Raw genomic sequence first — 25,253 nt, forward strand, 5'->3', positions numbered from 1 at the left:
GGAGTCTGTATTTTAACAAGCATTCCTGTAATGTTTATAACAGGACCAATTTGGGAAATACTGATTTTTTGTCAAAAATAAAATAAAACTTGTCAATTGAAATGTGGGAAAAAAAAAGAAAGAATGTTTGTAGACGATTCTATAATGAAGAAAGCACTTTTTCCTCCCTGTATATCTCGAACTTCACAACAGACCTGGTGTCCTGGTGAAGGGGGTATTATTAACATACCCATTTTTCAGATGAGGTAAGAGGAGTGAAGTAAATTTCCTGTATAATAGGGTTGCAAGTGCTCCTTAATATTTCTTCTAAGATAAAAGTATGGTAGATTTTTTTAAGATTAAACTAGGGTAGACAGCATGTGCTTTGAAAATAGTTTAAAAACACTTTATTGGTAAGGTGTATTTATTAATCAACAAATAATTATCTAGTGCTAGTAGGTGACAAGTCCAATGCTATATTCCTATACATTGAATTGCATAGTTGTCTTTGACCTCAGCAAGCTACCACCCATTTAAAAGGCAAGTTTGTGACTGTTCTGTAGACACTTAGAGAAATGAGGATTAACGAGGACTGGCCTGGACAGAGAAGACTCAGCCAAGATGAAATGGAAGTGAAGTTGGGAAGATGCCAGGGTTGTGGCTAAGAAGAAGAAGAAGCAAGGGCAGTGGGGAGAGGGTAGGGGAGCCCATGAGAAGGCAAGAGAGTGTGAATGTGGAAATTGGGAAAGTAGTAAAAGAGAAGCTGAAAATTTGTCATTGCAGCACCTAGCACAGGGCTTTGATATAAGAAGCACTCAGTAAAGAAAAAGATGAAAATAGAAGTTGGCTCTCAACCGAACAGTGAACTTTCCCCAATCTTATCAGTCAGACAATCACTGTTTCTCTTATGGAGGGAAGAAGTTTCTTCCCCAATACTTCCCACAAGAATGTAGAACTGTCAGTTTTAAGGCAGCCATTAAAAATTTTTGAAAAAGAAGATGAAAGCAGTGTTTAAGGAAAATTCATCTGGCCATAGTATGCAGTTTAGGTTACAGTGAAGAGAGAATGGTGTTGGTGAGTATGGCTAGAACTCAGGTGCATCAAGAAGGTAAGGGAAAATGAGGGTCAGTAAGGAAGTTTTCAGTGAGAAAGAGAAAAATGGTCACATAGTATACTAGATTTTACTCTATGATTTAAAATGAGAGGAACTCTGAGGAAGCATTATTAGTGACAAAAATAGAGATGAGTGTGGTAGGAGTAGAAAGAGAACTCTTTTTCATGGGACAATATTTTTCCTTCATCCTCTCCAATGTGAATGTTCACAATAGTTTTTTATCCTCTTCCCAGAAAAGAGGACTCTTCTGCAAAGAAGATGGAACACAGATGATATGAAGATATGTGGCCAGTGTGGACTTTACCAAAATCCTGAACTCAGAATATCTAGGTTGTAGACCTAAGAGCTGACTGTGGGTGAATACTAGGGAAAGCAGAATGACAATTTGATGAAAGGGCAGGAACACTAAGCCACCGCTCTGCTACCTAGTTGGAGCATGCCTGGGGTTAGTACTTAATACACAAGACTATTTCCACTTCTGCAATGCAATCTGTTACCTTTATCTCCAAATACACCAACGCAGACTGTTGAACCTAGTCCATGTAAGACCTAGGTAGTCAATGAACAAGAAAACAATGTAACTTACAAAAGGAGAGGGATGAGGACAAATGTTTGAAAGGGTTTTGCAAAGACTGTCTGCCCCTTTTTCCAGATTATTATTATATGGTGGATGTCATAAAAATGAATACTAGCATTGACATAGTCTGTACTAGGTGGGGTTTATTTCCTTTTGTTTTGTAGGGGAAAGGGGGACCAGTAGTGAGTTCCACCTTGGTTTCCGTATATATGGTACTGTTTCGTTTACGTTAAAAAAAAATATATCTCGAATTCAGTCTAGCTGTTGTATTTTTCCTCAGTGCTGATACCACTATGTCCAATTCAAATTTTCTAAATAAAACAAAGAGGAAGAACTTAACATATTACAAACTCTTAACCTTATAATGTGTGTTTCTTGATATTTATTTGGCTCAAAAAAAAAAATAAACCTGTGAGCTCACGGCCTGGAGTTGGTGTCTAGCCCAGGTGTTAGCTAAGTTCTCTGAACTTCTACAACCACCTGGACTTTTAAATATTGCCCCACGATGGACTACGTTTCCCAAGAGCACACACAGAGAGAGGCCCTTGAAGTGCATTGTGGGAATTGTAGTCTTGGGTGACTTTTCGTCCAACCCTGGACTCATGCTCTGATTCCGGGATGATTAAACCCAGGAGCTACCAATTAGCTGGGGCCATGTCGGTGAGGCCGTGGTCCAACCGGGAAAGCCAGTGTGAGAATCTCGCATAATGATTGGCCAATTCTTGACCCCAGGGGCGGGGAAATAAGGTGGGCGGGAAGGCCTCGGCGATTGGGCGAGGAGCGTACGACGGCGGGCGGGGATTGGCTGCACGCTAGGGCAGGGAGGCCTGGGAAGGGGCGGAGGAAGGAAACCAGAGCAGGAAGAGCAGCGGCGAGGCGGCGGTGGCGGCGGCGGCGGTGGCTGAGCTGGTGGTGGCAGAGGAGAAAGCGACAGCTCCAGCGGGTGGTAGCGTCCCTGAGAGCAGGATGCGGGTCTGGGTTGGGCTGACGCTCCTGCTCAGTGCGGTGCTGCTGGGCTCGGCCTCCGCGTCCTCGGGTCAGTATCCGCCCCCTCGGACTGGAGGCCAGGAGCCACCGCCCCCCCGGCCTCCATCCCGGGGCAGGGCCGTGGGGGCTCCAGCTCACACCTCGCAGTAGCCTGTCACTCGCTGTCATTTCTTGGGCTTCGGTTGGCCTGGGTCAGAGCGGGTGTTTAGGGGAGCTTGAGAGGGGAGGAAAAGAAGGGGCGGTCCCCCAACTCACACCTCTCCTCACTTCACAAACTTTACACGAGTCCTCCCAAATGAGCAGTGACTCCATGGGAATGAATCCTGACATCTGGCTTAGACCCACAGTGACACAGGAGCCCTTCCGGAGCTTCCACGACTCTCATGTAGATTATGTGCTGCATCGGTTTTGAAACTTTGGCTTTGGGATTTGTAAGTTAAGTAATTGGCACACCTGGGGTTGTCTGGGCAGAGCCAGGTCCATCAAAACCAGGATGTTGACAGTGGTTTGGTGGGTTTGCTTAGCACCTGAGATTGCCCTGTCTCTTTGTTTAAAAAATGAAGACTTTTGATGTAAATGTGCCTACTCCGTACCCTTTTTAAAGAAATATTCTTAAGAAAGTGTTTTTTACTGTGTCACAGTGTTTCTGAGCCGCCCCATGTTTGCTAACAGTAATTTTATGATTTTTGAAAAAAATCTTGGTTCTTATAAATGTAAAATGGATTTTTACATAGATAGGGAAATTCATATGCTTTTGATTTGATTTTCCAGTTAGCTGATTTATACCCTAACTCTGAAAATTATCATTTCTCTTTTTTAATAGTTTAATCTACCTACATCTGAAAACGTTTACTTTGAGAGTGTTGGTAAAGAAGCATTTAGTGTTTCTGAGTATTGGTAAAACAATCAGTACAATAAAGCTTTTGAATTTTAATCAGTTTCAGTTAACAAAACAGCCGTTCTGTGGCTTTAAATTTTTTTTGGAACAAGGCAGGGTATAAATGTCAACTCTTTTTTTTTCCCCCCAACAGAAAATTTCCCAGATGGTTATCTGACTCCTCAAATTATCCGTCCTAGTTGTAAGTCAATGCTGTAACGTCATTCTGCTTCTAAAATAAGAGGTCTAAACCTAAAACTCTATCCATAGTGTGGTTTAAGATACCATTTCAAAAGCAACAAGCATACGCCAGTTACTTTACTGCCAACATCATGCTCTGAGGTCCGCCCCCCGCCTTCTAGTGTTGATTTGTGTTCATGACCAAATCTTTAAAACTCTGTGTAACTCCTGAAGCCACTGCTAGCAGTTATTTGATCAAAGGAAGTATGAAATCAGTACTGTAGAGTACCTGATGGACCATGAACCACCTGCATCAGAATTCCTCTTGAGGGTTTGTTAAAATCGCAGTTTTAGGTCTGGAACAGGTTGGGGTATCTGTAGTTTAAAAAGCTCCACAAGTGATTCTTCACCCTAAAGTGTAAGAACTACTAGTTAAAGAATATGGTGCATATCCCTCTGAATTCAGTTTGCAGACTTAAAATTAAAGCATGTAAACATTTTCCTGCATCTTCCTTTGACTAGATTGCACATATCAAAAGCATCATGTCAGTGGAGATGATGCTTGAAGATGTTTTTTAATCAACAGTTGGGATTCTCCATATATTATAATAGAAGACTGTTTATACTGAAGTGTTAAATCTTTGGGTTGTGTTGATGTACGCAAAGGACTATGTTCACAAAACATCTGTTCTGATTTCCATCATAGTTAAACTGCCAAAACATTTCTCTGGTAGAGGCAAAAATCTTACTCAGCCAGAACTAAAACTATATAGATGGGCATGCTGACCAGTAATAAAGGCACTACTGTTCTCACATGAAGTGCAAATATCATAAAACGCTTAAGTGAGATAAAGTTTTATAAGTTGAGTACATGGATTTTCAGTTGACTTTTTTTATTCATTAAATTGCTTATTTATACGGGATATCAGCCTCATTTTTATTTTAAAGATTTACTCCTATTTAAAAATCAAGTTTTGGGTCATAATTTTGTGTTGACATAATGTTTGAGTGTTGGTGGTTACCCAGAGCAAGTTGCATTTATTGCCAGATAGAATTTGATCAGCCAACAAAAGGAATCTTGATCCTATCATTGTTACTAGCTGTTACCTAATATCTTGTCTTAAAGGCACGTAAAAGTATAATACTTTTATTAGAAATGTTTTCTTTTCCTTGTGAATAAATAAATTTAAAGGAGGAGATTTAAAAGATACTACTCTCATTTTCTCAAGATAATAATGAAAAATGCTTCAACTTTTCTCACATGTTTTCTTGTTTTTGACGGGAAGTGGCTTACTGGTTAAAATGGTTTACTTCTTTTCTTTATGCCAAATAATATTACAGCGTCTTGTAAATTAGGTCCACTGCTAGGTATTTCAGGTAACAGTTATATTAACACCATGTATTTAAAGAGTAGATTTCAGATTGCAGAATATGTTTCATTTCACTCTTCTTTTGTTCCTTAAAACTTTGTTGAGAGTCAACAAGGCAGATGATATTATTCCCTTTTGACACTTGAGGAAGAGGAAGCTGAGCAAACTTGCTATATTGAACCATGTGTGTAATGTTAACATGTAATAAAGCCAGGTTTTGAGCCTAGCTCTCCAGGCCTTGGATTTGGAGTAATTGGGAATCAGCAGTATCCTAGGATCTGCACAGATTCAATGGCAAAGCCAAAGACAGGATATCTGGTCTCTTTTCACTAAACTTGGAAGGCTTTCTGTGTTTGAAGATATATCAGTCTGTTTAATTTACATGACAAGTTGGAAAATGAATTTGTAATGACCACTTTTCCCTGAAAGAGTATCCCCGGTATTTTGCCGTTTTGTTAGCTGATACAATAAAAATGAAAATTGGTCTTTTTCAAAGGAAGGGGTATGATTACCAAAGTAATGTAAACCATGGTATTTTGGATATGATACTCTTGAGAGAAATCCATAGCTCTTCATTGAATCCTTTTGCATTTTTCTTGTTGCTTGATGTATGTGTTCTGATAAAAGCATTACTATATTCTATTTATTTATGTGTAACTTCAGTATTTTTAATCCTTACCTGACTGCCTGTCAGAAGTCTCTGTGTTATAAGAAACTTCTTTAAAGTGTTGTGTGAATGGACATATTAGTTTCAAAGAGAAAATACCTTTGCTTTAAGATTACCATCTGGAGTAGGCTTTCCCAGTTTAGTAAATGAGAAGGAAAGCTCTTATTTACCAGTAACCTGAGTATATATTCCTAGTTTGTGGAGAGAAAAGAAAGAGAAACATGATGCCATTCATATGAAATAACCCGATGTCACAAGTTCCCATGTCTCTGGGAGTTCAGAAACACATTTTGCTACTCTAATGCCTAACAGCTTGTAGTGTCTCAAATGTACATGTCTTAAAATTTATTTACAGGCATCTATATTATTTACTTATTAGCTACATATGTGAACTATTGTGACAAGGTACTCAATTGAGTGATTAGTGATTTGAGTTCCAACTAATCTAAAGTTTCAGTACTTGGGGATATACCCTATACATTTCACATTTAATGTCTGCTCTTGATTTATTAACTAGCTAATGTTTATGACTAATTAAATACATTCACACATACAACTTTGTTATTAGAGATGAATTTTTTTTCCTTATCCAAAGATGTGCTGAGAATGGACTTTAAACCATATGTTAGAACTTGGGCTTTGGGTAATACTTGTGAAGAAGTGAGCATGAAGGATGATTTTCATTAATTGACATCACTACCTAAATGTTATGGGCACTGTGGGACTAATACATGCTAAACCCTTCTCCTCCCCACCCACCAGAAATAAAATATTTGGAAGGTAATCTAAAAGTAGTGAATGTGAAAATAGCTATAATTTAAGTTTTCTTTGAATTTACAGCACTTTATGGCACAACCTCACCAGTAGACTGATTTTTCTCAAATATTCAAAAGAAACAAATACTGTGAAATAGAGTTGGGTATTTGGTGCATAATGAGTTGGTTATACTTCTTAAAGTTGGCTCAGTACTTTGGTAACACAAACTCCAAAACATGTTTTTGTTGTACTTTGGAGAGTTACAAGTCACCAATCATATTTAGGATATAACCATATGAAGTAAAGATAAATGGCAACCATAACACCAAATTTCCTAGTAAAAAAATCACATGGTCTTATAGCGTTTTGTCTACTGGTTAATTTCTCACATAATTTACGGAGCTGGCAATCCTGAAGCTCACACCTGGATAAAATCAGGTAATTTTAATAGTAAGAAGGAAACTTAGAGATCATCTGACAGTTGTTTTTTTAACTGGCTGGGAATACAAAGATCAAATATTTGTGAATGTCCGTTGGGTTGTTGAATGTGTTTATATAAGAGCAGGAAAAAGAATAGCAAGCAGCCAGAATAGAAGTAGCAGAGAAATGCAGAAAGAATAATAGAAGGAAACTTAATGTAATTGGACAAAACCAAAACAGCCAGTATGAATTTGGAAGAAAGATGTAAATAGTTGATATAAGCTATTGATTTCTTAATAAATAGATCTCATGTGAGTAAATACATGATAGTGTGATGCTACTTTTTATGCATATCTGGTTATGTCTTCAGTGAAGTCGAACACAAATTCTAACTATCTTTGGCAACTCTGCTGTCAGATAATAATAATTCCTAATGTCCATCTTTAGTGGTCTTAGTGAACAATTAAATGCTAGTTATCACTAAAATAAGCTAGAGTTACTCCAGAGTCTGAGCTGAGGAGAAGAATGGGTGGAATCCCGAACCACAAAATCAGGGCTCTATTTTTATAAATTTAGCAACTCATTCTCAGTAGTGGACTAACTATATACAAAAGAACTGGATGGCACCTGAAGAAGTGTCTGGTTTTGGTGGTGGTGGTCTTGGTCTTCCTACCTGTGTACCAGATGAAGCTAATGCCTTTCCTGAATAAAGAGGAAAAAAATACCACCCCCAACGCCCTTTTTTCCTTTCACTTAATCTTTTCTGAGCAGTTGTTGAATACAACCAATTTTTAGATAATTATAGATTTATTTATCCAGTGTCTGTATTTGTTGTATTATCAAATGCTTTCATTTAACATACCTGCAATTTCCAAACAAGAAAGATGACTAAATTGTCTTAAAATTTCTTTACAGATGAAGAAGGCAACCAGGATGAATCCTTAGATTCCAAGGTGTGTACTCAAATTTACATTGACCAGTATTTGATGCCCAGTTTAAAAGCATGAATGATGTATCTTCAAAATGATGTGAAATCTGCATCTTTTGAGCAACAGAACTATATTTTTTAAAAAAAGTAAAAGAAAGATAGCTAGTGCCAATATTCTTCTGGGAGGAAAAATCACTGACCTATAGGAGAGAATAATAAATATTTCTAAGAGTGTTGGTTACTAGACTTAATTCCAACTTAAATGTGCTCTGTGTGTGTGTGTGTGTGTGTGTGTGTGTTGAAGAGCCTGAAGGCAGTTACATTTTTTACTGCCTAATGAAAGATTGATTTTATTCTTTTTTTTTTAGTTTTTTAATTTGAAGATTTAACCTCTGCCATTTGTTTACACTTATCAATTTAAAAAAAATCTGTTAATGCACTTAACTTGGTTGATTGAATGAATAAGGCTGATTATTACATCTTCAAAGAGACCAATCAGTTATGATCCCTGATCTCTAGATTCGAAGGAATGTAGATAAGAAACAGGAAGTTGTAGTACAGGGCTGTCATACGGGGAAGTATAAGATATATTGGGAGCAAGTAGGGGGAGACCCTAACCTAGACTTGGGGAATTTAAGGAAGGCTTCTTGGGGGGAGGTAACATCTAAGCTGAAATCCAAAGAGTCAGGTTTAGGCAGGTGATGAAGGCATGTGATGGTCACGTGCCAAAGTGTATAGAGGCGAATGAGTATGACACATTCAAGGAACTGAAGGAGGTGTATCTGGATTAGTGAAAGAAATGGTCAAATTAGGTTGGAGGGAGTCTTGTTAGTAGTGGAAACTAAAAATACTTTATATTGTCAGACTTCTTTGCCGTCAGATGAGTCGGTAGAGGACCATAGCCCAGCAGGCAGAGTAGTCGCTGGTCAGATATTCCTTGATTCAGAAGAATCAGAATTGGAATCACCTATTCAAGAAGAGGAAGACGGCCTCAGAAGCCAAGAAGGAGAAAGTGTCACAGAAGAAATCAGCTTTCTAGAATCTGAAAATCCAGAAAACAAGGACTATGAAGAGCCAATGAAAGTACGGAAACCAGGTAGTCTAGACATTTTGTTTACTTTTGCCTTATTTAGGAAGGAGGCAACTGAAATTTTAAAGCTATTATAGAAGGTGCAGTAGTCCTATTTTACTGATATTCACCACATATAATGTATAGCATATAATTTTACAGGATAAGTTACAGAAGCTGAATTTGATAGTCATAATTGCATTTGTATAATATTAGTATTTGAACATTTCTTTTTGGACTCCAGTATGTAACAATCTGTCAGAGTGGTACACAAAATAGAAACTCAGACAGGAAGGGTTGTCTAACTTGCTGCTTTGGTTATTTTCAGAACTGTGTTAGGATTTTTACTACAATAATCTTTTCAGTCATCCTAGGTAATTTGATTTAGTTGTTTATCCTAAAGTTACATAAAAACTTTAATCCTCTTCTAACTTTTGCTTTCTTGACACTCTGTAATTTTTAAACTTACAGCTTGATCTTTCTCACAGTAGAGTGTGCTAAATACCTATTCTTTTAAAAATTAGTTATTAATGTATCCACTCTGCCCTGTCCCACCACCCATCTGTCATTTAGTTTATTATTTCAAAGATCACCACCATATCTGCTTATTCTGTTATTAGCCAATCTTGAGAATTGATCCAGGTTTTACCTTTTAAAAATATAATTTTTATTACAAATATTTTATACAAAAAAAGAGAAACCATTTTTTTCTTTGATTAAAAGTACCTTAATCCCATCAAGTAGAAATAACAGCTGTCAACATAGTGGAGAATACTCTTTCAGGCTTTTTTCTAGATGTATGGTTTCAAGAAGACTAAACTGGTTCAAAATGTATATACTATTTTACAGCCTGCGTTTTGCACTTAACAGTTTGTCTTGAACATTTTCCCATATTATTTAATATTCTTTTACAATTTAATGGTTAATGGCTATAAAAATTTTACATGTAAATATACCATAACAATATTTTTTTTTTGCTGGGAGACCATTTTAAGTATACCTTTGTACACATCTATGAAAATTTCCTTAGAGTTAGTTCTTAAAAGTAAACCTTAAAAGTAAAGTATAAAATTTGAAAAGACATTTGAGTCATGTTGCTAAACTGTTCTGCAGAAAAGTAAGTCTGTTCCTTTTCCTGTACCTCAGCCAAGTGTATTATTACCATTTTTAAATTTTTGCCAAATATTTATTTTCATTCCTTTCTTTTTTGTTAGTGAGACTTCCAAACAAGTACAAAAGTAGAGGGTGTAATGACCCCCATGTACCCATCGTCACCCAGCTTCAACAGCCATCAACACTCTTGTTCTTGTTTCATCTTTGCCACTCCATATCCATTTACTCTTTTTTTTCCCCTAGATTATTAAGCAAATTCCACATTGTTTTACCTGCGTACATATCTCTAAAAGTAAGAATTTTTTTTCAACAAAATGGAAAATACAATAGTATTATAACACCCACAAAATTAGCTATTATTCCTTTATCACCCAATACCCAGATTCCATTTAGTTTTCCCACTTGTTTCAAATGTCTTTTTGGAATTGGTTTCTGTCAGTCAGTGTCCACAGTAAGATGTTAGGTTTCTCTTAATCTGTAACAATTTTCCCTTCCTTGTTTTTAAGTGTCATTTTATTTGTTAAAGAAAGAATATCCTTTCTGCCATAGGATTTCCCTCATTCTAGATCTAGCTAGTCATATGCTGGTAATGTAACTGAACTTGTTCCACTATCTGCTGTCTAGTCTATGAACTGGAAGTTGGCTCTGAAGGCCTGGGTAGATGTAGTTCTATTTTTAATCGATAATATTTATAGTTAGTGTTGTATGCTTCCCATTGCATTACCTGGGAGTTACATAGTATCTGATTGTCCCACTCCTAGTGATTGGTCAGCAAGGTCAGGTGGTGTCAGCCTGACCCAGCCATTCGAAAGTTCCTCATTGACCTTTCACCCAGAGCTTTTGGGAACCATTTCGTTTGTTGTCTGGATGCATTATTTCATTAGGAGTTTCAAAATCAAAGTAATGACTTGTTAACTTATCATTCCTCCTGCATTTGTTATCTGGAGTTCTTTTCTAAAGAAGAACTTTCCCTCATCAACTATTTGGTTACCCAGAAATATAATCTACACAGCAAGATAAATGCTTGATTCTTTCCCTTGAAATATTTTCAGATAGTGATTTGGTGCCCTAGCAACCTCCAAAAGAGACCAGTGAATATGTTTTCTGTTTGTTTTGCTTTGCTTTTGAGCATCATTACAAATCCATGGGTTTTATACAGCTGTGCTTTACTCTTTTGCAATCATTCTTTTTATTGCTCACATTATTCCACTTTTGTCTCTTGAGAGTCCCTTTAAGTTCATTCCTTTGTCCTTTTGACTAATCGTAGGTGACTTTTAAACTTCTTCCTTTTTAGGCAGGACAAGATGTCCCAAATTCATCTTATACTTTTCCTTACCCCAAAATGAATCTCAGCCATTTCTCCAGGGGATCCATATTCCTTTTAGTGGGAAATTGTATTTATTTTAGATACTGTAATCTAGACACCAAGGATATGCATTGCAACTGAATTGTCACTAATAGGCCTTTTTGGTGGGTAGGGTTAGGACATAAAACATTGATATTGATTATTCCAGTTCACATTAAATATTACAGGTGAGCTAACACAGAGGGTCAGAGTGACAAACTCACAAGAATCAGAGATCCTACCCACTATCAAACTTGACTAATATTTTCAAAGATATAATTATCACAAGACACAAGTCACAGATCTGTGCCTGCCAGAGCTGCTCCCAGGTCCTGTCTTACCTCAATTAAGATGTGCTCTGGCTTATTTTAAAGTATGTTTTTAATATATGAGGCCTTTGAGTGATTGATATGGAGTGTCACTTACACAAAAGGGAGCTATTTCGGTGATGAAACCTCTCCAGTTTATTCCTTGATAACTGCATGGCTTGTGTGGTATTTTCTAGGAAGTCATGCCTGATAAATACTTACATCCTAGGTTTATGTACAGTGAGCAAACCAGGTCCAACCCGGTAAAGCAGTGCACAAGTAGGGACTCTCCTGGTGGTAAATACCTTGAGTGCATTTGCCAGAAGGCCTCTTGTTAGCATGTGTCTCACATGATTTGATCACATCACCTCTCTGTCTCTCTGTTTCTTGGGCAGTAAAAAGAGAGAGTGGATTTCAAGTCTGCTGTTAGTCCTTTCCACCCATCAGGATTTTTGCTTCCTTTATGTTTGGGTCTCCTTGCCCTGATGCTGAAAATCATGATACCTAACAACATTAATGTTATATTACTTTAATCAAACAAATAATAAAGTATATAATATTTCAAAATAACAATGGCAACCTTACCACTAACCACTGAATGCAGTTTAAGGTTTCTTTGTGGTTCTTTTTGTTCTTAGTATTTATTTTACTAGTGATTTGTATCAATAATATAATGTGTTTTAAAATCATTTCAGTAATGTTCTGTGTGGTCATACCAACAACTTTATAAACATTCAGATTCACTTGTTTTAGTTTTTCAATAATTGCTTTTGTTTTTTTTTATTCAAACTTGTTTTTAATGTATTATTAATACATGAAAAGGCTTATGTACATACATATAAGTTGCATATGCATGACTTTTTGTGTACTCCCAGCTACATTAGACCTGGGTTATATGACAGTTACTTCTAGACTTGCTTCCTTTGTCAGCCTCTTATCCATGTCTCTGCATATTGATCTTCCTAAAACCCAAATTTGATCCTATAACTCCCCTATTTACAACCCCCATTATCTTCCATTTGCCTATGAGATGAAGTACTTGCTCCTTAGCAAGATTCACAAAGCCTTCTGTGTGCACGTGGCCGCCATCTTCTGTGACTTCATCTCCCAAAGCTTCCCCCCATTTGCCCTTTTCGAGCGATGCTAAACCTATCACCCTTCTTCAGAGGCATATACAAGTTCACCCCACTGCTTAGGATACCTTCCTCACCCCCTTGCCCCAATCCATGTATCGCATTTCTGCTCATCCTTAAAGAGAAACTTAGGTTTCTCTTTTTTTTTTTTTTTTTTTTTTTGCGGTATGCGGGCCTCTCACTGTTGTGGCCTCTCCCGTTGCGGAGCACAGGCTCCGGATGCGCAGGCCCAGCGGCCATGGCTCACGGGCCCAGCCGCTCCGCGGCATATGGGATCCTCCCAGACCGGGGCACGAACCCGTATCCCCTGCATCGGCAGGCGGACTCTCAACCACTGCGCCACCAGGGAGGCCCAGGTTTCTCTTTTCTAAAGTAGTTCCTGAACCACCCAAGGGTAGTTATGAATCTCTTGTATGTAAGGACTTCTTATCTAGTGTCCCTGTTTTCACCCTTTCCCCTGATGCCAGTTATCTAATAACAGGCAGACTGATCCTACTTCCTGTTCACAAGCCACCAATGGCTTCCTGTCAAGTTCAGAATAAAATCCAAACAAGGCTTTATGTGATCAAGCCTCTCCTCTCTGACCTCATCTGTCACTCACAGGACTCCAGCCACACTTGCTTTCTGCTGTTCGTTGGAACATTTCACACTTATTCCCAGTCCCCAAGACCATCCCCTGGGCTCGATGATTCTCTGGAAAGACTCACAGGACTCAGCATATAGTCGTATTTACACCTATGATTTATTACAGAAAAAGAGTACAAAGCAAAATCAGCAAAGGGAATGGTGCATGGGGTAAGTCTGGGGGACGCCAGATGCAAGCTTGCAAGGGTCTTCTCCCAGGAGAGTCACACGGTATGTGTTTAATTTACCCAGGAAAAAGTTGTGACAACACGTGTGAAATGTTGTCTACCAGGGAAACTCCTTAGAGACCTAGTACCGGAGTTTTTATAGAGGGCTAGTCACATAGGTTCTCTGTGCCTAGCACATACCAAAATTGCAGACTCCCAGAAGGAAAGCAAGTGTTCAGCATAAGTCATATTTTTTGTACAGTTGGGGTGAGTCACTCATAACAGTTAGGGTAGTGGGAACCCTTCCAAAATCTTAAGTTCCCAGGCACAAGCCAAGGGCCAGCCTTGTAAGCAGGCCTTCTCAAGGATAGAAGTTTAGGCCTGCTATGTTCACTCTACTGTACGTGGCATAACCCTTTGGTCATTGGCCAGGTTGTCTTTACAGCAAAATTATTATCAATATGACCCAGACAGCAGAGTGAGACCCACCTGCAGTATTGATTTCAGTTGTGCTCTTCACGTGTCTTAGCCAAATAAGAAATCCCATTAATCATAAAGGTCTATCTTAGAAAAACAGGTAGCTTCCTCCTTAAGTTTTTGTTTTAACCTTTTTTACCTGGCTCTAAGCATCAGTTCAGGCCCAGTACAAGTCTGGCCGGTAAGTTGAAGCTGAGTTGAAAGCCTTCCAGGGCTGAGGCAGTGTCGTGATAGTCAGGGTACACATACAGAAGTACAATCCCAGAAGGAATTGTTGGGGATTCCCAGAGAATCTCTAGAAACGGAGCGTTTACAATCGTTGGGCACCCCGAGCAAGACCTAAATTAGGCAGTGTGATGAGGCTGCCCACCATGGGTATCTTGTCCTGGGGATCCCAGTCCAGTGCAAACAATTTAGTTCAGTGCTTGGTTTCAGGGGGACGGGCAATCAGTTCCAAACAGTTTTGTTGCCTGTGACAGCGGTTCATCCACCTCGTGAGTGTGGTCAGCACCGGGAGGTTTTCTGCGTGGGAAGTGCAGGGGTTGGGTCAGCTCCTGCTGCCCCAGTCAGCGCTGCCGGGTGTGATCATAGCTCAGCTGTCTGAACTCAGAGCACTCTCAACAGCTCGGAGAGGGGCACAGAGAGTTTTCCTTCAGGAAAAGGAAGAAGCTTCCAGAAGTAATTTCGAAGAACAAAGATCATAATGCCCTCTCTCCTCCCATGTGCCTTTCCGGCTGCAGGGGTTTTGGTGTATTTCCCTTGGTGGTCCTAAAATCAGTGTTTTCCACGCAACATTCATAATTTTATGTTTTTACAGTCATCCCCTACTCTCATCCAGACCTTTCGTCTGGAGGGGTTCTGTGAAAGAGGTGCAAAACATCTTCATAGAGAAACCCCTGTATACAGCCGAACCAGAAAAACGTCCTATTCACGAATCGGTCAGGACGAAACTCCTGAATTTTCAAAAAATTTCAAAATAGTTCTACATAACCTCCCACCGCTTTCACTGTGGTGACTTTATCTGGTGCACAGCCTAGAAAAGATCAGCCCCTTTCTGCGGATGGCTGCATGACTAACCAGCTTGCACTCAGGCGTGTGCAGCAGGAGAGAGGCGAGGGAAGCAGAGTCAGAGGTGTCAGTCCATCGTTGCGAATGGCAGCTCTTCAGGCGACGCAGGCACAGGGAGCTGACCTCGGTTAGACATGCTCTGGAGGGGGTTGGAGTCGGCTCAGCCTGTGAGGAGTGATCAGAGGTCACAGTTGCCGTGATGTCCCCTCTCCCAAATTGCAGCTTTCAGCTATAGCCACAAGTTAAGAATGTGGTCAGGCTCTGTGTCAGCACTGTACACGCAATCAGGAGCCTGATTTCAGATGGTCCCATCAAAGAACAAGTCCTCTCCTGCTGGGATTTGTATGGGACCCAGCCAGTGCAGCCGAGCAGCTATGATGTCCTCACAGGGTAGACCCCGCAGCGAGATGGCCTAATGTGCAGAGGTCACAGAGTATGAGTTCTCTTTATGAGCCTATGCCTGCTTTCAGTTCAACACAGCTCCCGCTTAGGCTGGAAGCTTATACCAGACGGTATCAGGCCTCAGCTTAGAATCAGATACAGGCAATTAGGATCTGTGAATTCAGGAGTTTAAAAAAAGTCAGAGGCTTTTCTTCAGCAGCAAAGACTAGATGCTACAGGCCAGAAAGGCCAAGTGGCAGATAAGGCTTTCCTATGACCGTCTGGTTTTGTCATTCTTCAAGTCCAAATCGACCCCTTCACAAATATGCACATCGGTCTCTAAGGGACAGACCTCCACTTTCACAAGCTCTCATTAGCCAACTAAAACCTGCTTTTTAGAACTCTAAAAGTAGATCTCCATCTGTAGGTCACCTTTCTTATTATCTCCCTTTTTCCAGAGGCTCCAACAAGCAAAAATCCATATCTTCCATAGCAAAACTCATCAGTTACAGAGACTTGTTCTGTTTCCAATACTCAGAGAGTTTAAATTCCAACCCGCCCACTGGCGGCAAAAAGCAAGGAAGTTGTGTCCCACTAACACATTTCTTTTTTTGTAGCTTCTCTTGATCAGGATGATTCCTCTGGCATGTATGCAGTTACAAGCATTTAACATTTTATATCCATTTTTACCATACATCCAGATGTCATAACCACAAAATATAAAGTCACTAAAAAATTTTCCTTTTTTCTTTTTTCCTCATTGCCAATTTACTTAAACTCCTAGCAATAAATTCAGTGTTTGCAGGGTTAACATTGCAGCTGCCGGGGAAGATCCAGGCTGGAATGCAGGGGAGGAAGCGGAGTGGAGGAGGTACTGCAGCAGCAGCTAGGCTGAAAAAACGGCTGTGGTGTGACCTCCCTCCCTTTTTTTGTTGTTGTTTTGTTTTGTTTTGTTTTTTTTTGTTTTGTTTTGTTTTTTTTTTTTTTGCGGTATGCGGGCCTCTCACTGTTGTGGCCTCCCCCGTTGCGGAGCACAGGCTCCGGACGCGCAGGCTCCGGACGCGCAGGCTCAGCGGCCATGGCTCACGGGCCCAGCCGCTCCGCGGCATATGGGATCCTCCCAGACCGGGGCACGAACCCGTATCCCCTGCATCGGCAGGCGGACTCTCAACCACTTGCGCCACCAGGGAGGCCCTTGTTTTGTTTTATCTAAAATGTTGCTCCAGCCCTGGGACATGATTTAAACCCCACCCCCAGCCCACTTGGAGAAGAGAACAATGCAGATTTTTAACATTTTTGGCCTTTTTACCTTCGGGCATTTGGGGCCCCTTTTTCCTCCCATGGAGGAGAGAGCAAAACCCAAAGGCATCACTTGAGCCAGCATGGCCAGAAGCAGTGTGGGGTGCAGCAAGCCTGCTCTCCAGGAGTTGGATCTATCATGTTCAGATTCCACAGGTAACTTTTACCTCTCATAACATACAGCAGATCAGCTACTGCTGCATACCATGCATAACCCCATAATCAGCTGGACACCAAAGATACGTCACACCGGGCCCCTTATTCTTCTTTTCCCAAAATTTCACCATGTATCAGTGAGTCGGGGTTGGTTTAGGGAACCCCACTTCTGATGCCAGTTGATATTGGGAGACCCCCTAGACCACCCCTGGGTTCAGTGATTTGCTGGGAGGACTCAGGATATAGTTGTACTCACAGCTATGATTTATTGTAGTGAAAGCAAAATCAGCATGGGATGAGGTCCAAAGGAAACAAGGTGCAAGTTTCCCAAGGGTCCTCTCCCGGTGGAGTCACACAGGATGCACTTAATTCCCCTAGCACAAGTGACAACACATGGGAAATGTTGTCTTCCAGGGAAGCTCATTAGTGACCCAGTGCCTGGAGTTTTTAGTGGAGACTAGTCATGTAATCACTGTCCGCCTGGAATCTACCAAAATTGCAGACTCCCAGAAGAAAAGCAGATGTTGAGCATAAACCACATTGTTTGTACAAGCAGTTTAGGTACAGTGAGTCACTAGGGTTAGGGTGGCAGGAACCCTCCCAAAGTCTAAGTTCCCAGATGCCAGCCAAGGGCCAGCCTTTCAAAGGATAGCAGTCATGTCTGTTGTGTTAACTGTTTTCTGCGTATCACCTCAGTAAACGTTTGTTGAAAAAGAATGAATGAAAGGCCACCAAGAGGGGAGTGATTACACTGTGGTATTCCCCTGTTAGAGAATGCTCGATAGTCATTTTAAAAGGAACATGTTTTGTTGGCAGATAACAGAAAATCCATCAAACAGTGGCAGGAGCAGAGGTTTATTTGCCTCACATAACCAGAACTCCATAGATAAGGTGGTTCAGGGCTTGTGCCATCAAGGATTCCAGCTCCTTCTCTCTCTCCTGTTCAGTCTCCTTAGTAAATTGACTTCATCGTCATGTTTGTCCCAGGCGGTCACACCTGGTGGTAGCTGTATCTCCAGGTCCTAGGTCCTCAGGAAGAAGTGGTGCCTGCATCAGAGGAGCGGGAGCCTCCCTCAGAAGTTATTAGTAGAACTGCCAAAACTATCACTTGACCACCCCTAGCCCTATAGAGGTGAGGAAGGGGTTACGAATTGTTAGCCAGTCTACACGGGCTGCCACCTGAAGGAATGTCAGTGATAAGTGAAAATGTCACATTGTAAATAATTAGTATTGAGAGAAACCTGGGACCCGGGACCCTTTGCTGCAGTGCTGCAGTGCTTGCCCCTGGGCACACCTCTCCTCGACCAACAAATATATAGAAACTGTATGGGACTAAAAATAACTGCCTGCGTGGGACAGTGGGGCAAAATGATGGACAAAAGATAACAGAGACCAAAAAACCCAACTGCCACTTTTGAAGAGCCACTTTTGAAGAGCCTGGAGCAAAAGCAGGGGGTCGGGAGCAAAAGCAGGGCACTGCGCATGCCTCCTGCACACACCACCATAAAGGGGTGGGCAGACCACCTAAGCCACCGCTCCGGCCCAGCCCCTGGACACACCCCTACCCTCACCCCGTATAAGGAACCAGCTCTCGCCCCATTGATCCTCTATTGCTCAGGGTGCTCCAGAGAAATATCAATAGAATTGGAGGCCCTCTGCTGGCAGAATTCCTTCTTGCTCTTGTTCTGTTAGGCCTTTAACTGATTGATTGAGGCCCACCCACATTGTGGAGGGTAATGTGCTTTACTCAAAGTCCATGATTTAAATGTTAATCTCATCCAAAAAACACCATCACAGAAACCCAGCGTTGTGTTTGACCAGACATCTGGATACTGTGGCCCAGCTAAGTTTATACACAGAGTTAACCATCACAGGTCCCTTATGGGAAAGAAAGCCATTTGTCCCCCCACATTTGCACTTGAAAAGAAAAATGAACCTCTTTTCTAGGAACAGTCATTACCTTTGGAGAAAGATAATTTTCAGTGGTAACTAAAGATGACAGTGTTTTTTCTTTAATTTTGTATACTTTCCCATTGCTTGGATTGTCTTTTCTACACACTACCCTAATAGTCTTTTAAAAAAAATCAAATAACCAGTATCTTGGTCTGTTTTGAATGGCACTGAGCTTAAACTTAACTAAACATGCTTAAAATTGGGTTCTGAGGAAAGTTGGTTGAATAATAGGATAGCATTTTTGCTTCATTGTCACATGCAAGAGGGAGGGTGGAAAGGAATAAACAAACCTTAGTACTCTGACTAAACAGAAGATAAATGGTTAAGGAAACATAGGCCATAACCTACAACAGGTCTAACTTTAATGCAGAGCTTTCTTTTATCGTTGTTTCTTTTGTTTGGTTGTACAAGAAGTTATTTGTGGAAGGAAACGCCTTTGGGAGACCATCCTTGTGGAAAAGCACCCCACCAGGGCTTTTGAACTCAAAATGCCTTTACAACCATTATTTAGTGAAACTCACTGTTTTGTTTTGTTTTAATATTTATTTATTTATTTTGGCTGCGTCGGGTCTTAGTTGTGGTGCACAGGATCTTTAGTTGTGGCATGCAGACTTATTAGTTGTGGCATGCATGTGGGATTAGGCATCGAACCCTGGCCCCCTGCATTGGGAGCGTGAAGTCTTACTGGACCACCAGGAAGTCCCCACACTCACTGTTCTTAAGCAGCAGTTTTCCTGAGCAAGTTTCACTCTGGTTTCTGACTACCTGTCACCTGAGTGTCCTGAAGCTTTTGTCACTTTCTTCTGGGCACATGGGCCAGTGCTTGCTTCTTTTTCTTCTTTTGAATGGTTATTTTCACAGAGAGAACTGAGCTTATATGAACTCTGATCTTAATGTTTTTGTTCATTCTCTAGGTGACTACATTTCATTGATTTTCTGAAAAATACATCTTAATCCTTAAAGCAGTGCCTTCCTTAGTATAATCTGCATGTCTGTCTGTCCTTCATTAATGTAATTCTCAACTCTAGTTAGCAATTCTCGACCTTGGGTGAAAACAGTCTTCTTGTAGCAAATAACATAAAATTGTTATTTTCCCTAGAAGATTACTATACCGTATTTCTCAGTCAACGGTAAATACCTCTTTATTTGGCCTATACCATTTGCTTTATCTCAAGTACGGTTTGCTTCAAGTCATCTGTTATTTGTGTTCCGTTTGTAGTACTTTAGGAAGTTTGATGTTGATTGGTTGGTTGATTGAGTTTTTATCTTTGTGTTTACTAAAATTGCTCAACACTATATGACAGTTATCTTGAGGTTGGTACCTTTTTAACGTTACATAATTGTGTTTCAATTTTTGACTATAAATACATTTGACTATAAATATAATTTTTGACTGTAAGTATATATATATATATATATATATATATATATTTTGTGTGTGTGTGTGTGTGTGTGTGTGTGTGTGTGTGTGAGATACGTGGGCCTCTCACTGTTGTGGCCTCTCCCGTTGCGGAGCACAGGCTCCGGACACGCAGGCTCAGCGGCCATGGCTCACAGGCCTAGCTGCTCTGTGGCATGTGGGATCTTCCCAGACCGGGGCACGAACCCGTGTCCCCTGCATCGGCAGGAGGACTCTCAACCACTGTGCCACCAGGGAAGCCTGACTATAAGTATATTTTTGACTCTAAATATATTTGACTAAAATGCTACTTACTGCTGTATATTTGGAAGTACAAAATTGCTTCAAACAAGCAGCATGATTAAATAGTCGTCTTATTAACAGAATACCCATCTAAACTTATAGATATAATATCAGTCTTTAATAGAGTGTAAATGCTCTTAAAATGAGGAATTTACAGAGCTAAATCCCTTGGCTTTATCTATATGGATCAAGAGGTTGATGTTTTTGTCTTGTTTTGATTTTACAATTAAAAATGAGGAAAAGATATGAGTATTTGTATTCCAGGACATTTAATTCAGTACCAATAACAACATTCTAGCCACATTTACATTGTTTTCTCTTGGCAACTGAAGAAAAACATACAACCTAAAAGTTGCAAATTATGTTTTATTCGGGGACCTTACTGAGGACTGTATGGTGGGAGACAGCCTCGCAGATAGCTCTGAGGACCTGCTCCTAAGAGGTAAGGGGGGAGCCAGGATATATAGTTTTTGCTGGGAAGAAAAAAAATGCATGTAGTCAGACATCAAAATATTACTGCTAATCACAAAAATCAGACATCTCAAGTTAATGATTTTAGTGCTTTTCTATGTTTGGGAAGATGCAAGAGTCTGGGCTCACTGAAATTATTCCTTAGATATGCATCTTAACTATATAGAGCCGGTATCCTGTTTTTCTCCATCCTGAATTCCCCTCAGGGTGCGCTGTTGGGGACGCAGCTGCAGTGGCTGGTGACTCAGTAGCAGACAACATTCCTTGTTTACTGAATGGCAAACGACAGTCTTTGCCCACACTCTTGAATTCTTTCCACCAACGTTCAAACATGCTATCATATCTGAATATTAGAAAAACCAAGACTTGGCCCCCAGTGCCCCTCCGACAACCGCCTTACTCCTGTACTCCCCTTCATAGCATTATTCTTGGGAAGAGTTGTCTCTATTCACTGACTTTGCTTCCTCTCTTTCCATTCTCTAATCTGAGTGTGACGAGGCCCTGGTCCCCTCCAGACCACTAAAGCCACTCTCCTCCAGGCGCATTCTAATTGCTGAATACCTGGTCAGTTCTTGGTCCTTAACCTTACCGACCCCTCATGTATTTTTTTCCTTTTTCTGAAGATGCTTTCTTCTCTTGGCTGTGGTTCCTCGGAACCTGCCTGATGTTGAAACGTAAGGTTGCCCCCAAGACTCAGCCTTTATCTTCTGCTCTGTCTACACCATTCTCTAGTGACCTTTGGTTCCATCTGTGTTGATGCCCAGATGTAACTCCTGCACTGTAGTTGATTTAACCAACCTACTTGTCATAAACCTTTGAGTTCTTTTTGGCTTTATGTTTTTAAAATTATGATGATGCACAAATGCTCTCTTGGACATACCTCTTTGTATCTTCGTGGGAGCACTTCTATTAAGTAAACATCCCAAAAGTGAAAAAATGGGATCGAAAGGTGTATGGAGCTTTTCAGTTCTAACAGATATTATTGAATGCCCCTCTACACTCCTGCCAACAGTATGGAAGTTCCCATTTTCCTATATTCTGGCCAGCGCTGAAGGATTACAGGTTCAGGTAGGGTTTGGGGCGGGAGCAGGGGGGTTGTTAAAAACCTTTCTAGCTTTCCTAAATGATTCTAATTGACTTTGCAAGAGCAAATTTCTACTAGTTTAAATATAGACCAGTCTGTTCGTTATTATAAGTTCTCAAATACTGTTGTTAAATATCTTACTCTCAAGGTCTAAATAGATTGTGATACTATGTCATTTTTACATGAAGGTGCAGAGTTGACTTAACACATTTTTCTCCCTTTCATTTTAAGTGTCACATTTGATTACCGGCTATCATTAACTCAAATTGCGTATTCAGTCAGCCTCATTATGCCAGAGCAGTGATTACCATTGTTTTTAAAACTGGTACTGTTTTCATGGCTGTTTTTCTTTTTTTTGCGGTAGGAGGGCTTCTCACTGTTGTGGCCCCTCCCACTGCGGAGCGCAGACTCCGGATGCGCAGGCTCAGCGGCCATGGCTCACGGGCCCAGCCGCTCCACGGCATGTGGGATCTTCCTGGACCGGGGCACGAACCCGCGTCCCCTGCATCGGCAGGCGGACTCCCAACCACTGCGCCACCAGGGAAGCCCCTCATGGCTGTTTTTAAAATAATAGCTTCGAAATTCTTAGAGAATTTCTCCATGGAAGAAAATTAACTGAAATCAATGCTATTGTGAGGAATATCAACTTGAGATTATTGACTTGAAACCAGCAAGTCCCAGTCAGTACCTTCTGGAAGACTTTAAAATAAGTTTAAAAGGTAATAGTAGTTTCCCTGTGGTGATTTTGCTTGGAGAAGATAGCTGAGAGATACAAATTTTCTTTCTACTCACTTAATAATAAACACATTATTTTGACCAAGATATTTCGATTTTACTAAATTGATAAATCAGGTGTACCCTGGGAGTTCTTCCTGCTTAAGTTAGTGCTGACTCAGTAGTAGGTTAACACCTTTTGTTGCCAAAAATCTTTGGGTTCTCTCCAGTTTCTTTTCTGCTGTATTGTTCCATCACATGAAAACGAATGCTTTCATGTATTTGAACCACTTACAAAATATAAGTTCTGGCAAACTAGAATTCTTATGACAATTCTTATTTGCTTTTAAAACAGAAATTTCTGTTATCATAGGGAAAAATCAAATATACTTTAAACCATTGTATGTTATTTAAGTTGAAATTCAAGTTTACAAACTGCAGTTGTACAGATACTACCTTTCCAAAGCAAATTTGAATCTAGTAGCAGTGCATGGGAGCGCCTTTTTCAGATTCTATAGTCAAAGTGATGCCTCTGAGGTTGTTGATAAAGGATGCTTTGCTTATATGTTGCATTAAAGATCACTTCTTAAAAAGTGGACAGATCAAAGGTGAAAAAGTTATTTGCCTCTGGTCAGTGATTACCAGGATGGTGAATGACATTTATCTGGTGGTAAACCATTTTGAATTCGTTTGCCTTTCATAACTTAATGAAAATAATTTTCAAATTAGTCTTAGAATGTATTCTTCTTTACACAGGAAAGAAAGAGTATACATTTTCTAGCCTTTCAGAGCAGAAGTGCCAGGAATAAAATAGCAATCGCCATCTCCTAGACTCTTACCACCTTACGGGGCAGGCACCATGATGAGTCCCTTACATGTATTATTTCAGTGCATCTTTGTGAGTAACTCTGTGCAGCAAGGACTGTTATCCCTATTTGTAGATAAGGAGGTTATCTCCAAATAATTTTATGGGTAAGGAGAGAGATTAAATAACTTACTCAAAGTTCACAGCTAATAGTCAGTAGGGTTTGAGTCAGGTGTTCTGACTCCGGAACCTATACTGTTACTTACTAAGCTCTGCTGCCTAATTAAATTCTCCATGTAAAAGCAACCAATGAACGTTGGCATATATGTACTCATACTTACCGTATGGTTGGAGCCTAGGCTCAGGCCCGGCCCTTTGGTATTCTCATATACCTCGTAACTGGCATTCTTATGCATACTCTTGGCTTCAAATACATCTGTAAACTGGAGAAGTTTCTTTTTGGCTACAGCTGAAAAGATGTCTAAGACATTTCACTTGTTTTGTTTTTTGTTAGCTACCTTGAATGTAGCAGGAGCAAAGCTTAACTTGTCTCTCTCCTGATCCATTTCATCCCTACCCAGTAACCTACTCCTCCTTTAGTGTTCTCTATCTTAGTAAGGACAACCACCTACTCACTTCCTGAAGCCTAATACCTGGGAGCCTTCCTTGATTCCTCTCTCCTCTCATCTGCACATCTAGTCAGTAAGTAGTACCATATCTCCTTCCTTAGCATCACTTGAGTACATCCACTTTTTTCATTTCATTGTCCTCTTCAGGCTACCATTACCTCTCAATTAGACCACTGTCACAACCTTTAAACCGGTCACCTTGCATCCAGCCTGGCATTCCATTGTCCCCTCTCTAAGTAAAGTATAAGTATGCGCATGTCACTCCTACTTTAAACTCTTGAGTTTCCATTGTTGTCAGGATAAAATCCAAATTGAGTTAGTAAGACTTGTCAGGACCTCCCTAGTCTGGCTTCTTCGTGCTTCTTTAGCTTCTTCTCTTGTCCACTTTGACACTCACACTACGTGTTCTGAGATAATGAACTTTATTTTCTCTAATATGCCATGCTGTCTTTCATTTGATTCTTAACACATACTTTTCCCTTTGTCTACAATGCTTGTCCCCCTACCCCACCCCAAAGCATTTCATCCACCACCTCTTCCTAGACATCCGTGAGGTTCAGTGTAAACTGCAGTTCCTGATGGGGAACTTTCCTTTCCATAACATCAATCATACTTTTGTTTAATGTCTCTCTTCCTTGCTAGGCAGTAAGTTCCATGTAGCAGAGACCTCTGCTCCACCTCATTTCCAGCACCTGGCATAATTCCCAGCACCTAGGAGATACGTGGAAAGAACTTACAGAACAAATTAGAGATATGGTTTTTACCCTTAACAAGCTCAAAGTCTAGTGGGAGCTAGAGTATGGTAAAGAAAGAAGCTCAGTGAGTGTGATCAGTATTCTAATAAAATGCTGGGGGATCACAGAGGAGTATGTGAGTGATTAACTTTGCCTGGGGGAGCAT

The 25,253-nt window shown here is 40.4% G+C and overlaps 1 protein-coding gene across 1 annotated transcript in view; it reads left to right on the top strand.

The window, feature by feature from the left end:
* The first annotated feature begins 2,521 nt into the window (after nucleotides 1-2,521).
* SEL1L (SEL1L adaptor subunit of SYVN1 ubiquitin ligase) overlaps nucleotides 2,522-25,253 on the top strand; it is a 57,394-nt gene continuing 34,662 nt past the window's right edge. Inside the window, exons 1-3 of the mRNA XM_060095749.1 lie at nucleotides 2,522-2,706; nucleotides 7,843-7,880; nucleotides 8,720-8,951. Of these exons, the coding sequence (XP_059951732.1) occupies nucleotides 2,637-2,706; nucleotides 7,843-7,880; nucleotides 8,720-8,951 (340 nt within the window). The 5' untranslated portion in view covers nucleotides 2,522-2,636. The remainder of the gene's footprint in view (nucleotides 2,707-7,842; nucleotides 7,881-8,719; nucleotides 8,952-25,253) is intronic.

The sequence above is a fragment of the Mesoplodon densirostris genome, chromosome 4 (assembly GCF_025265405.1).
Source record: "Mesoplodon densirostris isolate mMesDen1 chromosome 4, mMesDen1 primary haplotype, whole genome shotgun sequence".
Lineage (NCBI taxonomy): Eukaryota > Metazoa > Chordata > Mammalia > Artiodactyla > Ziphiidae > Mesoplodon > Mesoplodon densirostris.